This window comes from Lepidochelys kempii, chromosome 2 (genome assembly GCF_965140285.1).
Source record: "Lepidochelys kempii isolate rLepKem1 chromosome 2, rLepKem1.hap1, whole genome shotgun sequence".
Lineage (NCBI taxonomy): Eukaryota > Metazoa > Chordata > Testudines > Cheloniidae > Lepidochelys > Lepidochelys kempii.
The window spans coordinates 111,432,107-111,449,671 of record NC_136381.1 but is presented as its reverse complement, the minus strand read 5'-3'; the positions used below and the strand labels follow the sequence as shown (position 1 = coordinate 111,449,671).

The 17,565-nt window shown below is 43.6% G+C and overlaps 1 protein-coding gene across 6 annotated transcripts in view; it reads left to right on the top strand.

The window, feature by feature from the left end:
* Nucleotides 1-17,565, top strand: part of DTNBP1 (dystrobrevin binding protein 1) — a 182,459-nt gene that overhangs the window by 157,819 nt on the left and 7,075 nt on the right. For all 6 annotated transcript variants that reach the window (XM_073331953.2, XM_073331954.2, XM_073331955.2 and 3 more), the window contains 2 exons: nucleotides 8,891-9,046; nucleotides 11,520-11,663. In XM_073331953.2, the coding sequence (XP_073188054.1) occupies nucleotides 8,891-9,046; nucleotides 11,520-11,663 (300 nt within the window). The remainder of the gene's footprint in view (nucleotides 1-8,890; nucleotides 9,047-11,519; nucleotides 11,664-17,565) is intronic.

Genomic DNA, 17,565 nt, shown 5'->3' with positions numbered 1-17,565 from the left:
CATTCAGGCAAGGTCTCAAACTATTCGACATTCTGGATCCAGGGTGCCAAGGCCACTTGGCCATATCAGTCATTGAGGGTATCGTCAATTCATCTTAAGATTTGTGGCAAACCTCTGTACCTATTGCAGCCACAACTAAAAAAGCGGACTGTAATTACTAAGTTCACCCTAAGGAGTTAAAATATTTCTTTTCGGCCCTGTTACTGGGTCTTTAGTAGTAGCAGCTGCCCATGAAAAATCTTAAGTAGGCTAGTCCTCCCGAGTAGACCCCCCAAAGGGGCACCAAGGAAGAAAAGTATATTCTTCAGCTAGTCTGTGAATTCAGATAGTTAATTATAAGGCTTTTCTGGATAAGTACAATTTCCCCAATGTGATGAGATATCACAGCTCCCTCAGGGACCCTTCTCACAATAGTCTGCTGCAGGTGGAAATAGATTTTCTTCTTCAGTAGGGTGTGATTGAGATGGTACCTCCAGAATTGTGTGGCAAGGAGTTCTATTCCCACTACTTCCTCATTAAAAAAAAATAAAGGAGGTCAGCATCCTATATTGGCCCTCAGACATAATCAACAAATTCCGCATGAAGTGGTTTGCAACTCTTGACTTGCAGGACCCTTACTTCCATGTGGCAATCCGTCCAGCTCACAGGAAGTTTTTTACATTTCATGATCAGTGAACATCCTTACTAATTCAGAGTCCTACCTTTCAGTCTCAACAGCCATGAGGGTATTTACCAAATGCCTTTCAGTGGTGGTTGCTCACCTGAGAAGACAAGGTCTTCATGTAAATCCCTGTCTCAATGACTGCTTGATTTGGGAAAACACTTATCACCAAGTTGTCAGATGTTCACACACACATTCAATTTTTGTCCTGCCTGAGTCTCAAGATAAATCAAGAAAAATTTACTCACCCCCTACTGAACTGATAATTTATAAGCGCAAGATAGGACTCTTTATTGGCAAAAGCATATCTTCCTCTGGAGAAGTTTTTCATGATGACTCATCATCACTTCTAACCTCTGCTACCAACCAAAACTTCAATGAAAATCCGCCCTAGCTTTCTGGATCATATGACAGCTTGTACTTGCATAACTGCATACACAACAGCATCTGTGTCCTCTCGACAATGATTGTTTGGTTTATCAACCAGTCAGACAAAGCATGGATTCCCTGATCTCCTAAGGGTGCTGACATCTCTGTGTTGGTGGACAAACCCCTTTCAGGTCTGTCAGTGTTCTTTTACCCACCACCACTACCCAGAAGGACTCTTGTAACAGACAAATCCAAGTAAGGCTCTGGTGCTCATTTAGAAAATGTCCGGATTCAGGGCCTTGCTTATACATAGATATGTTTGAACTGAGAGCTGTTTGTTGAGTCTGCAAGGCATTCCATCCTTGCTTTGGGACACCAATACCCAGATTTTAATAATAATACAGTGGTGATGCACTATATAAACTGAGGGGGGTGCAAGATCTTCCCCCTTATGTCAAGAAGCAATTTGTGGGAATTGTGTATTCTTCATTCAACTTAATAGCCCAGAACAATTTGGCAGATCACCTAAATAGAAAGGGTTCCATCACCCATGCGTGAGAACTGAAGGACTCTGTTTTAGATCAAGTTTTCTGGAATGGGGGTTACCTTTAAGATATCTGCTTGCCAGTGATCTGAACAAGAGGTTCCCTGTATTTTGCTACCAAGGAGGAGTGAGTCTGGGCTCTCTGGCAGCTACATTTCTGGTTTCAGTGGGAAAAGGTGCTGCTTACATACTTTTCCCCCTCACTCCAGTAATTCTCAGAGTCCTCAAGAAGACATGTCAGGACAAGGCTCGGGTAGTGATGGGGCATCACTTTTGGTTCTCCAACCTGATGCACTTTTCAGTCTGCACGTCTTCCACTTCCAAACATCATTTCACAGAACCAAGGTGCAGTGTTACAGCCAGACCCAGCGTACCTATATCTGATGGCAGGGAGATTAGTTCTTAAATTCTGTTCATGGAAGCTTTATGGTAGCAGTCGTATTACCCAGGGTTATCTGAACCCAAAGATGTGGTAACTAATCTGTTTTCACAGCAGTGTCAGGAAGTAAATCAGTGGGGGACACAGCACCTCCATCTGTTAAATGATTGGAACACACAAGTGCTTCCACTCAAAAATCCTTGTTTTATTGAGGACAAAGCATGCATCAAAAATGGCAATAGTCTAGAACACCTCAGAGATAGTTACCAACTATCTGAGCTGGGGGTGTGGGGGGTTCAGGAGTCAGGGCAGAGGGCTGGGGGTATGGGCTGGGGTCATGGGGGTGCTCCTAGCCCCCTGCCCTGAGCGGCCTCACAGCAGGAAGCTAGAGGGGATATACCCTGATTCCACCCCCCTCCCCAAGGTCCCCAGAGCAGAGAGCGTGCTGCGGTTCCGCTTTTCCCTCTCCCCCTCCATAGCAAGGGCTATCAGCTGATTGGCTGCAGGGAGGGAGAGAAGGAGGGCCAGGAATCTAGCACACTGGGGGAAGAGGCGGGGGGAGGGGGAAGCTTGCCTGTCCTGCAAGGAGAGAGTGGTGGGCAGGGGGGGAAGAGCGGGCCAGGCCGGGCAGGAATTTTAACAGCACGCTGCTGTCTGCCGGGGTCTGGCAGACAGCAGCGTGCCATTAAAAATTGGCTCGCGTGCCATAGGTTGCCGACCCCTGCTCTGCAAGATAGACATATAAGGCTAAATGGACTTTTGTGATCTACTCAGAGGCATATTCAACTCTCAGAGCCTTCTATTTGCTTCTCTATGTTATTTGCCTCTAAAACATTCAGGACTTTCAGTCAGTTCTACTAAGGTACATTTGACCGCTGTTTCTGCCTACCGCCTGCTAGCTGAGGGTCATTCATCCCTCCCCCCCATCCGACAGTAGATCTCGCTGTCACCAGTTGGCTTAATCTACAACAGACCTTTCTCACCACACTACTTCAATTTCCAAGCAGTCATTTTTGACTGCTCATTTGAGGATAGCACACTGACCATTATCTCCTCCCTTTCGAAGATACCTATCACTCTTTTGCTGTGCTTGGAAAAAATAAAATCACATCAGATAAGTGGGCATTCAGCACAATAATGACGGAATACGTTACCAGTTTACTTCCCTTCCTTTTCCAAATCCACCTTCCCCGTCCCCTTCCAGAGACCCATCTCACAAGACTGTATTGCTTCAAAAAGTATACTCTCTCCCCTGTAATGGGGAACAATAGAAGAGGTTCTTTATCAACACAGAGGGGGGTGGGGAAGGTTTACTTCCTGGTCCTAAAGAAATCATGTAGATGTCCAATTTTAGATCTAAGAAAGTTGAATGATTTCATCAAGAGAATCAAGTTCAAGATGTTCATCTTTGCTTCTGTTATCCCTTCCTTGGAGATTGGAGGTAGGTATGCTGCCCTCAATTTGCTCATGTATTTCAATGTGGCTGTACATTCAGACCACAGGAAGTACCTTTGTTTCATGGGAGGCAACATGCATTATGACTACACAGTTTTTCCCTTTAGGCTGTCGTCAGCCCCAAGGGTTTTTCATCAAGTGCATGGTGGTGGTAACCTGTGGTCCCTGTAAGCTATGCGCTTGGGCGGCCACGCAGGAGAGATTCGAGCACGCCCAGCCGGCAGTGCGTGTTCAGGTGCTCCTTCCCACATGTTGCTCCGTCCTGCAGCTGCTTCCGGAAACCAGGACCCTCCTGCTGGCTGTGCAGAGCAGGGAGGGAGGAGGGTGCTGATGTCAGGGTGTCCTCGTCCCCCCACCCCTGTGCCCCATCTCCACAGAGCAGGGCAGAGGGGACAGCCTGGCTCAGGAGGACTCAGAGCTGCTGAGGTCTGACTGGTGTGTGGCTGAATGCCTTTCTTTTCTCACTGTTTCTCAGATTTCCCCAGCAACCAGCTCACACAGTCAGTCCCTCCCCCCCCCCCCCGCCCATGTACCCCATCTCTGCAAAGTGGGGAAGGGGAGACAATAGGCCTCAGAACAGAGCAGGAGTGCTTTCAGTGAGTGTCTGGAAGAGAGTGTATGGCTTTCCCCAGCAGCCAGCGTGCGCACACACTGTCCGTGTCTCTCTCTCTCACACAGCTAAATTCCCTCTAAACTGTGTGGCCGTGTATTAAGCCCCATGTAGGGGCTCAGGGCTGTGGCGGGGAGAGGCGCCCCTCCCCTGGTCCCAACACGGACCTGTCCCGGATTTGTCACGCCTGGGGGAGAGGAACCCCTCCCTCGGCCTAGCCCAGCCCCACTGAAGTTGTCGGGGAGAGGCGCCTCTCTCCTGGTCCCAGGCTGCTGTGGTGAGGGGGCTGGGGGGAGTCCTTTCTCCCCACTCCAGAGCCTGCACCCCAAACCTCTCATCCCCAGCCCCACTCCAGAGCCTTCACCCCCTGATGGAGCCCTCAGCCCCTGCACCCAACCCTCATCACTAACCCTGAGACCCCTCCCACACCTTGAACCCCTCATCCGTAACACCTGGAGTGCAATTTATATATACTATCATGCAAAGGAATAAAACCTGTTACTTACCTATACAGTAATGGTGGTTCTTTGAGATTTTGTGCACATACGCATTCCATTACTCTTCCACCTCCCCACTACTTCAGACATTAGATAGTGATGCAAAGGAATGGAGAGGGAAATGGCAGACACATCCCTTTTATGCCCTCAAACAGTTGCACGAGGAGAGCATGGGCACATGTGCTGCCTAATGATAGTGCTGACAAGTGTCTCATTCATATGCATTGGGTGCACTACACCTGCAATGGAATATATATGTTCACAACACACCTTGAAGAACAACGGTTACTATACAGTCAAGTAACATGTTTTTTTTTTCTCAAGATGCCTTTGTCCACATGGATCCTATGACCTGTTCTCAGTACAAAGTTCTTTACCTGGATATCTGTATTTGTGAAGGATCTGAGTGGCAGTTGCTGCTGCTCTGCCCATTGGATGGGATTTGAGGGCATTCAGGCTGAATGCACAGTCCCAATAGACACTGCTGGCTCAAAGATTCTGGGTCTGTGTGTGGGGCACACACACCTACGGTGTAGACCAAGGCATCTCAAACACCTCCAGTTACTTTAAGATAAGTATCCTCTAAGATGGTTGCCAGAAGATTGGGAAACACAAAGGAGGGAATATGCAGGATTCTGTAGGGGAGAAATTTTTGTTGATTTACTATTTCCATCATAGAAGGAAATGCATCTTTAGAAGGCTTTTAGTAAGTGAACCAGAGCTCTGGTTTTGTAGCTTTAAATATTAAAGTTGCTGATTATAGCTACCCTGAAACAGTCAACTGATTATATATTAGAAAAGTCCGCATCCGTCTCCTGACATTTTCTCCAATAAGATGTGTAAGATCCCTGAATTCTCTTGTGGTGCTTCTCACAGTCATTAGTATCAGTTAATCACCTTGATCCAGATGTTTGCATTTTCAGTTACTAAATGTATTGCTAACACTCTAGAACAGTGAATGCTGATACCAAGGGGTATGATATAGTATTACACTGTGTATGTTGTAGTGGTCTCTATAATTACCATTAAAATGGCTAGAGCACCCTCAAAGAAGTTATAAACTCTGCCTAAAATAGCTGAAGTCCTCACTAAAGTCCTAATATTGATGGGCATAGGTAAATAATCCTAAAGAATGGAAAAATTTAGCACTTTCAATGTGCTTGTCATGCTGTCTGGACTGGCTCATGACTGTGAGTGCCTACCTCAGGGCAAGCTGTCAAAAACAGCAGACACCCCAAACTGGCGGTATGTTCTATAATTAGATTTCACCAATCCAGTATAGAGTCACAGACAGTTCCCTTAGGCTCTCCAGTCTATCTTGCCACCCAGACAAGCTGGTCTTAGTGATAAATGGTCATGCAATATTCAGGTTGCACCAAAAATAACAAAATATTCAGGTTGTTCCCAGTCCCAAGAGACCAGTCACTTGCCCCAGATCAATTTGTATCTTACATCTCACACCAAAGACAATGCGTGTAGCCAATCCTGTAATAAACTAAATAAAAGTTTATTAATTAGGAATAAGAAGTGAGAGAGTTATTTACAGGTTAACGCCAGCAAGATGACAGAGATGTAGTAATGTGTTGTTTGAAAATGTCTTTCATGGCAGACCCAGGGGTAACCCCTGGGGAACTCTGCCTTAGTTTAGTGTCTCTGGCCCTGTGAGTTCAAACAGCAAAGAGATGAAAATTTTTCTTGTGACCCTATTTTATCTGTTTTATTTAGCCGTCCAGTACATGAGCTCCCTTGCATGTTGATAGGGCCATTCACCAATCCTTTGTATTGTGATGTTCCTTAACAGGCCGTTTAATCTTCATAGGCCTCCTGAATGGGGAGGAGGGACAATTTTCATGCCTGAGTTCACAGGTTCAGAGCAAACTTTTCAAAGTTATAAAGCAAAATTTTAATATTTCTTTATAGCATGGAATACAGGCATGACAAGTGAGATTAATGCCTGGAGCAATTTACAAGCATTTCAGAGTCTAAACACTTGATACATTCTTATAAGACTAATACCTGTTTTGAACAAATCTAATGTACAGAAGAGCTGGTTTAGTTTCCAGCTATGAGTTTGTAAGTGCTCAGATGACACCTACAGACTGGGCAAGAGCTGGCACAGCACTTTCCACATTTATGAAATTTTCTATTTAAGAGAGAGGAAATTTCAAGACAAAGAACCTTGACATTCTAGCTTAATTATGTTATATTTGTCATAAAAAAGACAATAGAATGTTATTTTTAAAAAAAACACTTCAGTTAAATCAAAGCTATCTTATAGTTTTCCTGCATGTACTTTAACTCTGCCCTTGTATCTCCTCACATCTTTACCTGTAATTTAAAATATTTACTTTACAACCTCATCCTCTTTTACTTTTAAAGCAGATCAGACACTAACTGCCCTGCTAAAACTTTACATACTAGCTTACAAACTTCTGTTACAAACCAAACCAAATCTAATGCATCTGGGACTAATATTTGACCCTTCGCTAGATCCTTCTTACTAATGTTAGGAAAATTACAAATTTCTGGTTTTGGTTCTGTACACAGTCCCGGGGAGCACCTTTTCCTCATCTACCATCATACTGCAAGACAGCCATCCCACTGTACTCTAAGCACCCTCCTAACAGATGCTAGACACCACTCTACCCCCATGCTTTCTGCTATCCTGATAGCTCGGACTTGACAAATTCATGCACTAATAAACAGAAAAATTTCCTGGAGTGTAGGGAGCTCATCCAACAGTTTCTGCAGAATCTGTTTTTTATTTAAAAAACAAATTACATTTCCAGCCCTTATGGTTGTGAATAACCTCTCAAATGTTGTTGACAATATTCCATTTTTTTCACCTGAACCCATACTGCAGAAGTGTAACCTGAAACAATTGAGGTATGAATTCTCGAATACTTAAATCCTGGCTGCTGTACACAGCCAGAATCACAAACTTTTTCCACAGTTGACCGTTCAGTGGCAGCAGTTGCACTCTGTAATCGCTACTTCAGCCATATGATGGACTATGCACCACTTGCACTCACAGCATGCCCAAGGGAATTGCTCCGTGCAATGTAGTCCATTGCCCTCTCCTACAGATACACAATGCACTGTGGCACACAGGGAGCCTTCATGTAGTTTGGCTCCATAGTACACAGGATCTGTACATCTTCATAGGTTCTTCATATTCTGACCCACTCTGTGTTTAGTGGAACCACAGGGGTTTTGCTACATGAAGGTTCTCCATGGTTGCACAGAAAGGCATGTTAAACTGCCTTTGTTCATGGCGTGTCTCATGTATCTTTCTTAGATGTATCCTTCAAAGCAGCTATATGTCTGAAAACTTGGGAGGTTTCAAGCATTCCTCTTCCATTTGTTCCAAATCTTGAGCACACTTAGAGCACTGGTGACAAGTAGGATTAATTTTCTGGATCTCCTATATGATTTCTCCAAGGTTGGTCGAGGTTGGTGCAGGAATCTGACTTTGAGTGTCCAGCCTTTAAACCTTTAATTTTTCTTTTCAATTACATTACTAATATGATGATGTATTATCTCAACCATGAGTATCTGAACTAAGTTTTTGTTGAGAATTATAAGAAGTGTACTTTCTTATCCTGTTAGAATGGGGAATAGCTGACAGTTTATTTGATGTGGTATCATTACCTTGAAGTTTCAAAGTGTGAAACTTTGTTTCAGCTGTGCTCTACAGACACAAAAATGAAGACTAGCATCTTGAGTTTATTTATTAAATATGCATAATAACATCATCATTGCTAATTTTACTCAGCAATATTCTGACACTGTCATTATTTGAAGTCTATATCAATAAGTGTTTCAGTTTATTCGTTCCAAGAAATACAGAGTTATATCCATTTAATATTGGGGCATCCGGTTATATTATCTCATAGTATACCATATTTGCCTTATGGGAGTGATGAGGTATGATTTTGAAAGCAGACGATCTCCAATACTCAGGAAGTGCAAAAATGATGCTATAACATCTTATCATTATTGCCCTTATACATTACTGTACATAGAGATTCAGACCTGTGTAATCCAATCTTAATTTATCCATGGGTCTTAGAATTCAGTCACTGTGATGAGTGATCAGTTGTGTGTCAGATGAGGTACATAGAATTTGAACTGTTGGGTTGAATGAGAAATGTGTACTTTTCTTTACAAATAGCCTAAAAGTGAGACAGAATGTGTCAAGGGGAGGAGGTCTCTTTTTTGTGTATTCACACTATATTAAATACGAGTGTGTATGATTGAGAAGATATACTAACATAATTTGTTGGTGTGATTCTGATAAGTCATGTTAAAAGCAAACTTACAGATGTTTCCATATTTTTAATGGTGTATATTCTTTTTTATTGTTGGTCCTCAGCTGAGCTAGATGCTGAGCATGCCCAGAAGGTTTTGGATATGGAGCATACCCAGCAGATGAAGCTAAAGGAGCGTCAGAAGTTCTTTGAAGAAGCCTTCCAGCAGGATATGGAGCAATACCTTTCTACAGGATACCTGCAGATAGCGGAGAGAAGAGGCAAGTTTTGAAATATCCCCCACTTAATCCATAGACCCACAACTAGAAGGCTAGTGAGAGGATTGTTTTGTTTTCCTTTTGCACTTGGTTTTATTTTGACACTTTTATTAGTAAAGTGCACAGTAAGTAAACACAGCAATGCAGTATGTTATCGGAGAGAAATGGGTTTATCTTTTTATGTTTATCTTTGTTTTATAATGCAGTACCAGCGCTAGTCAAGGAAGAACATAATTATTGCTGAGTACAGTATTTTACTATGCTGCAGGTGTGAAAGACAGGGATATATCCTGTACTTGGAAAATAAAGTAATCAGAAGAAGGAATAGGGTTGCATCTCCATTTGCACACTGACATTAGCATTGTTTGAGACTTTTAGTAATATGCATACTTAAGGTATTTCTTTGGCTTACCTGTTATATAGTCAGTTTTACTGCAAAACAAAAGGTAAATAAGAGTTCATATGAAAGCTATAAAATGATCATTTTAGTCATTACTAATCTTTGATATTTGAAGTACTATAATTGTGGCAGAGTCAAAACAAGCTTCTTTTGGGGGCAACTGAAAGTACTTGTACATTTTTAAATATGTTTATTACTAATCGGAAGTTTGCACTTGTCTTTAATGGTGTGAAGTCTCCATATGGGACAATACATTGGACATTTGTCTAGGTCGGGGTGGCCAAACAACAGTTTGCAAGCTGCATGTGGCTCTTTTACAGTTAAAATGTGGCTTGCAGAGCCCCACCCCCCTTTTCTCCACCTACCAGACTGGATGGGAGGAAAGTGAGGCTTTTGCCCTCCAGCGGGGTGGTGGGGCTAGGGATTTCTGCCAGAGATGACTGGTTCCTCCTGACAGTGGGGCGGAGTTGGGGGGGACACACAATTTAAAGGTCCCCCCCCCCAACAGCTTGAGTCACGCCCTCCCTCTGAGTGCTGCATGGAATGGGAGCTGCAGGGAGGGGCTGCTGCTTTAGCTCCGTGGAGAGAGGCAGCAGCAAAAGAAGTGGCTCTCTGCAGCTCCCAGCTTGCTGGCTCCAGCAGCTTCTGTGCAGGGAGTGGGCTCAGCAGCACCATGTGACTGAGCTAGGTCAGCAAACCCTGGCAAAAATCTGTGGGGCACACCTGTTGGGTCTCAGGGCTTCAGTAGGAGTGGGTTTGAAGCCCCCAAGCCTGGGCAGACACCTCCCACAGGGCTGAAGCCCTGAGACCCCCTTACCCACAGGGCTGAAGCCCCGAGCCCCGGCAGGCTTGCCCCAGCTCTTGAACTTCTGAAGATTGTTATATGCAGCTCGGAGAGTCAGTAAGTATCGCCAACCTTGGTTTAGGCTCCGCGCTACTGTCTGCTACCACTGATCACATGGGTGGGTTAAATGGGAAGAAAGAACACCTGCCTTTTGAGAATTACAACTCTTCCTTGCATTTTCACAACTCCTGTGTGTTAATACTTTGTCCAGTCTTGTACTTTTTCTTTCTTGAGAGGTTTTTGTTAAACGTGCAGCTGGGGAATAGAGTTGTGACACCGGAAGAAGAAAAGGGTTGGATTAGTAAGCACCTTTGGGCAGGTCTGTCTCTTCACAGGCATTCCTATAGCACCTGCATGACAGGACACTGATCCTTATTGTGGCTTCTGAGTTGTCTTTTTTTTTTTTCTTCTTCTCAGCATATGCGCAACGTGCCTCAGGTGGCATTTGACCAGGATTCATCACAGAGTTTGGTCCATTGGTTGGATCATTAGCTTCCCCAGTTTGGGCCGGGTACTGAGGGAGAGTGTGATATGAATGCTGATCCATGCTGCGCTGTCCCCCCAGCTTCTGGGTGCTAGTAATACAAATATTAATACTAATAAAATACCTTTTCGCAAAGATAATGAGGGCAGCCTGTTCTAAAACAATGAGAGCAAGAAACAAAGAAGTCTATCCTGCTTTTGTAGGTTCCGAGACTGCCTCTGAGAAGCTATTTATAATTCATATCAAAAAGCTATAAATACAGTAACCTGTATTGTTACCAAGATCATACCTTGTTGTTTTGTCTTTCTAAGTGATTACCAAAGCTGTTTCCTATCAATAATCAAGTTTCCTTGTTTGTCAATGTATGTCAATATTTACGTTTTGAGAATAGCTGTTTAATAGTCAAGGATGCAGTACAGTAATGTGGCAATTGTGGAAGCCTTTGTAATAACATCTTGGGTGATCACTCTCCTTACAATGTGTATGATAACACCCATATTTTCACGTTCTGTGTGCATATAAATCTCCTCACTGTATTTTCCACTAAATGCGTCCGATGAAGTGAGCTGTAGCTCACGAAAGCTTATGCTCAAATAAATTGGTTAGTCTCTAAGGTGCCACAAGTCCTCCTTTTCTTTTTGCGAATACAGACTAACACGGCTGCTACTCTGAAACATTACAAAGCTGATGGTCTTTGCCTAGAACATGCGCTGCATTGTCAATTCACTTATATTGTTTGTTGCTGCAGAGCCAATCGGAAGTATGTCTTCCATGGAGGTGAATGTGGACATGCTAGAACAGATGGACCTGATGGACATGTCTGACCAAGAAGCACTGGATGTCTTCTTGAACTCAGGAGGAGAGGACGATAGCATACTATCTCCCATGTTGGGTATGAAATGAACAGTTAGGGCATGCCTTGTAAATTATCTAGTTGTGCTTGCACTAATAAATCACTAGGACTCTAATCTAGAATGTATAGTGTTTCATACTGTATCTGTTCTCTAAAGGTTAGTATTTCCTACAGAACCTCAGTCATGATGCATAAGAGCTTACTGCAAAGCTGCTTGACTTTCCAGGAGACCTTTTTTTTTCCTCTGGCCCTAGACATCCCTCTGTGTGTCTTGGGGTTAGATGACTTGTACATTTTTGTTTTTTAGGGTGAGAAAAGAATCTACTTTACAGGATCTTTGGCTTTATATATATATATATATAAAGTGGTCAATTGGCATTTTAATTATATATATATAAACCCATTGAACTTAAAGCTGTTAAAAGCTGTTATTGTTGAATTTCTTTGTGGTAGTTAAGCTTTTTTTTTTTAAGTAGAATACTTTTCCCATAATTAGTCTTGAATTTTGTCATTTTGAAGCAAGCCATGACCACTTTCATCACAAAAGTTGCTCAAAGATGTAGTCTCTGTCAAGGCTCACAGGGAGATGTTTGGGCTGGAACTCAGCATTAAATGATTGCTTTTCTGGAGTTTCTGTGCACTGGTGTATTCAGGTATGTTACTTTACTAATTTGAAGAGAATAACTTACAGTAGGACTGAGACATTCAGAATTACTTTATATGACCTGGTACTCTGTTCAACTTGTACTCTGGTTTTATTTATTCAGAGAGTAAGTAGCTTATAAAATATATTTCTTTGATCCATGTTTATCTGAGCCATGTTACAGGTAGTGCTGTAAACTTTTTTCTCTTAAAAACTGAGGAATGCTGCCATTCCTCCCCTTAAATCAAAACTCACTCAGTTTCTCTTCGCTTTCAGGTACTGACTTGGTATTCCAAAGCAGCGGTTCTCAAACTGTGGGTCACGACCCTGTTTTAATGGGGTCACCAGGGCTCATGTTAGACTTGCTGAGGCTCGGGGCCAAAGTTGAAGCCTGAGCCCCACTGCCCTGGGTGGTGGGGCTTGGGCTGTGGCTCCCCCACTAGAGGCGGCAGGGCTCGGGTAGGCTCAGGCTTTGTTTCTCCCTCCCCAACCCCATGTAATAATTTTTGTTGTCAGAAGGGGGTCGTGGTGCAATGAAATTTGAGAATCCCTGTTCTAAAGCAATTACATTATTTTATATCCTTTGTGAATTTTTTAAATATATTAAGATAGTGTGATTTAACATACCTTGATATATGGAGATGTACTGGGACCTCTTACTGTAGCATGCCTGAACAGTCTAGCTGTTGGTTGCAGGAGATTATAGATACTTGGTCACCTCAAGTAGTTGCTGTACATTAAAATTTTGTCCTACAGGCTGCAAAATTTTTGTTCTCACCAAAATTCCTTCCTCCAAAAAAAAGAAAAAAAAAAATCAAAGCCAGAAGATTTTAGGAAAAGTGGTGTCAAAAATAACTGACTTTAAACCTAATGATATTCAACCTGCATTTTCAGAGGAAAGAAAGTGTTTTACTTAATGTATTGATAGTGAAAGTAAAAGATTGTCTGAAACCACCCTCTACTTTAGAGTAAGTTTGTCACAAATGTATTGGAGGAAGGGGGTGTGTGTGAAATTTCCTGGAGTTAATTCTCCTGTCAAGATTAGTTGTATGCCCTGGATATGAAAAACACTTACTCCCATAACACTGTTACTTCCTTTGGTTAGCATGAAGTGTCTAAATTCTTATTGCTGAAACTTAATTCAGAGGGTTGTGTTTTAAAGTGTCATCTAGTCTGTGCATTTATTAACATTTTGTCACAGTTGGAATTGGAATTACTTACAGATTTAAAAAAAAGTTAAAGCTAACTAACATTCTATAATACACAGGTTAAAGAAAGAGTGCCTGTACATCTGGATATAGTGCTTAAATTATTCAAAAGTAAAAAGGTTGGTTTGAAAGTCATAAGATACATATAGTACATAATCTGCAGTATCCCAAATTAAGGTTAATAAATTCAGTGATACAGTTAAAGTATTAGCATCCAATTAACAGGTACCTCACTCAGAAAGGTTATACTAAGAATAGCTTGTGGAATGCAAATATAGCAATGAGTGAAGATTGCCCTTCAGTATTCGAGAATTTAGGATAGGTTGACCCTTAGAAAATACAATCCATCAGGGAAGTATGTCAATTACTTTCCTGACTTTTTCTCAATGGCACTCGAGCTCATCTCTCCTGTTATTGCTGATGTCCGGTGATGTGTTAGAGATAGTTGTCCCTCGACCACCTGATGGTGTCTGACACCATGAGTTGCTGCATCAGTCGAGCACAGTGCTGACCAATTCTGCATTCTTGCAACATTCGCTCGTTACTGGGTTCCCATGGGCCCAGAGCTCCGATGATGAGCATGTGAGTTTGAACCTCATAACCCCTAGCTCTCAAGGTGTCCCAGCTTTCGAGATCAGACATCGTGGAAGGCCGGGGTCCTGTTTTCAAGGGGAACTATGACATCCACCATGACTATCTTCTTCTAGTCCTTGTTAGTGATGTCCGGTCACAGTTGGCTATCTGTTCCGGGGATGGCAGGGGTCACAGCCACCTTCCCTACAGGTGGTGGGATGGCTCTAACAAGGCGATCTTGGATGGCATTGCGGTGCAGCTGCCGGGCTCTGGAATGGGGCTTGCCGCTACACAAAGATGTGGGGTAGCGTCTCATTGGCATAGCCGCACTTCCTGTATCACTTGTCCTGATTCCCATGGCAGATGGCTCAGTTCAGCAGGACACAGTTGAGCTGGGCCCTGTAGATGAACTTCCAGTCAGCAAATTGGGTGAAGCTGCCCCCGAGGAGGAAGTGGTTGCTGGCGTCCCACTTGCATGTTACCTTGAAGGCCTTCCCCTGATCTGGCTTCCATTTCAGGTTTTCCATGTACTGCCAGGGGATGGCATCCTTCAGGGTCCTCTCCAGCACGGTTCTAGCTGTCAGAGTGATGATTGTGTGCTCTGCATTTTTCACTTGTGGCACCAGGACTCCCAGCTCCTGGCGTTCCTCACACCAAGTCCAGTGGCAGCCGATATGTTTCTCCAGTCTTTGCGTAGCATTGCAGGGATAAGTCCAGAGCGAAACAAAGTCTCTCCCAAATTCAACTGCCAGGGAGCCACTCAGGTATGTGATGATTCGCTTCCAGATGACATCATGCAGAGCACTCGAGGGACGTTGGCATGGCCCTTCCTGTGTGACATGTACACCAGTTCATTGCTGGTGTTCTGGGGAAGAAACATCCACTTCTTCACTAGCTGCCTGATGGTGTTGTCCACCTTGTTCAGAGGTACCTTCACCATGGCAGATCCCCTCAGAACAAATGAAATACGGGGGATTAGGAAGGTGTTCAAGGCACTAATCTGCCATCATGGTGCCAGTCGGGAACAGTTGATCTTGGCCACATCTTGTAGGATCTCGGCAATGGTATCCTCAGGTGTCTGCCCATCATCCAGGAAGATCATGGGTTCACCTTGGATCTGGAACGGCGTCGCCTGGACTGAGTCCCTTCTACTGCTGTCAATATGCGGGATGCACATTTCCTAGCATTGAGGTGGAGCCCCATCCAGTTGGCAGCCCAGCTGGTGACATCGAGTATTTGTTGGAGACTCTCTGAGTTGTCTGAAATGAGGGCCAGATCATCTGCCTAGGCCAGGATATTTAGCCTGTTGCCATATAGGACCTTGTGCGCGAGCAGAATGGGTGGAAATGCATAGAAAAGATGGTCCTTCCAGGGAAGAAGGAACATATCTGTGAGTAAGCCCAGCTGATGACTGTGAAAAGAGCAGAACTGTGGACACTTCCTATTGTACTTTGTCGCACATAGGTCTATCTGTAGAGTTCCCCTCCTCTGGAAAAAGTCTCTCACAATATCCAGGCAAATGGACCATTTGTGGTTGGAGAAGGATCTGCTGAGATGATCCACTAACATATTTTGTATCCCTGGAAGGTGCAGAAATTCCTTCTTGACTCCCACATAGAGCGATCAGTTAGATTCTGAGCATAGGAGCAAGAACCAGACAGCCAACATCAGACAAACCAGAAGCAAAGGAACCCTCAGGGCTGCTGAGCCCTGCCCCCCATCATCCCAAACTACCCTGTCCTACAATTGCACTCATACATTTGTCTTTAGGGGTTACTGATTCTATTATTGGTTTCCAATTAGAAGAGCTGGGGGTGGTAGAACTCTAGTCCCAGAATCAAGGTTATCAAATTCAATAGCTGGTTGGGAATCTGTGTGAACAATGATGACACTCACGTGGAGGGCAACGCAAAGCTTTAACCACTTATTTTAACACAATTAGGAAAGACATGCATGCTCCAAACCACATAAAAGGTGGCAAAAATAGAGTTAAACTAGTATCTTGTACCATTCCTCGCATATACTCACCCCCTTTCTTGGGGATTTGGTGGTCCTGCTGTGTCCCTGGCATGGCAAATGAGTCCCATGGTACAGATTCTGCCTGACAGCGTAGTCTGGCCTATTAGAGGGCCTAAGGTCTGTCATAAATATTCATACAAATGTCCATCTTCCTTGTTAATGTTTAACTTCCTCACCTGCCTTATCCTATAGGTTAGTTAGTATATTAATGATTTCAGCTTATTGCCATATACATCAATTTGTTACCAAGGCATCTATAATAAAATAGCCAAGTTCATTGTTCCTGTAGTTACCTGGTATTGTTTTGTACAGAATCTCCCCCTTAAGCACACTATTCCCAATTCCCCAAAACTCAAGCTGACCTTTTGGCCACTTATCTGTGCCAGAGTTCATAGGCCTCAGCTAATGCCTTATAGGATGCAACCTGTAGGTTCTTTGTGTTACTGATAAGCAAACTAAAATGCTAAAGCTAGCTTGATGGGCTACATGCTCTCTTAAAACTAAATTGTTTGCCCGCACGAGTTCTGTTAGGAGCCTGTTCCAGAACTTAGTGCATACTGAGTGCAAATTTTTCCAGTTTTTCTTTACATATTCAGTTATTAGCTTCCTAAGTCAGCTTGTGCGCAGACACAAAATTGTATTGCATGGAGAGGCAGCGTGGTCTAAGGGATAGGATATTGGCCTGGGACTATAGAGATCTGGGTTCTATTCTTGGGTCTGCCATTGATCTGCTTTGTGATAAGTCACTTCCCCTCTTTGTGCCACCATTTCCCTTCCCACCCTTTGTCTGGAGTGCAAGCTTTTTGTACAGAGAGACAGTCTCTGCCCTAGTGCCTAGCAAAATAGACTCCACTTCTCTGTTGCAGCCTCCTCGTGCTACTGTTATGTAATGTATTTTCTTATTCTTTGGTTGTGTTAACTTAATTCTGTGAGACTAGCTGAGACAGCAAGAATCAACCTTAGAGCAGTTTAGTGCCTACTGAGCTTGAGCAATATGTGGAAGGACACTTTCTAGCCTTGGAACGTGAGCACACTGCACCATTTTAAACTAAAGTCCTCATTCTCCCATCTCCTATAATTTAATTCCTTCCTTCCTTCCAGAATTGTCTGTCTGTATGGAATTTTACATGTAGGGGGTGGGGGTGTGTGTGTGTTTTGCTTTTGTATTTGAACTAGTTGGACACTGAATTTTCCCCTCTTCTACTACAAAATACACATGTACTAACTGGATGATTTTGTCTTGGTTAACACGTTTTCATTACTTTTTTGGTCCTTGCTACCTCTGATTTGAGTTACAGCTATGGGAAATTTGGCTATGTACAGGAGGAAAGTGCATTTGTGTACAGCTTTAGAACAGCAGGTCTCAGGGGCCCCCAGCTCCATTTTAATAGGGTCAGCAGGGCTGGTGTTAGAGTTGCTGGGGCCTGTGGTCAAAGCCAAAGCCTTGGGCAGCAGGGCTCAGGTTACAGGCTCTCTGCCTCTGCCCAGGGCTGTAGCC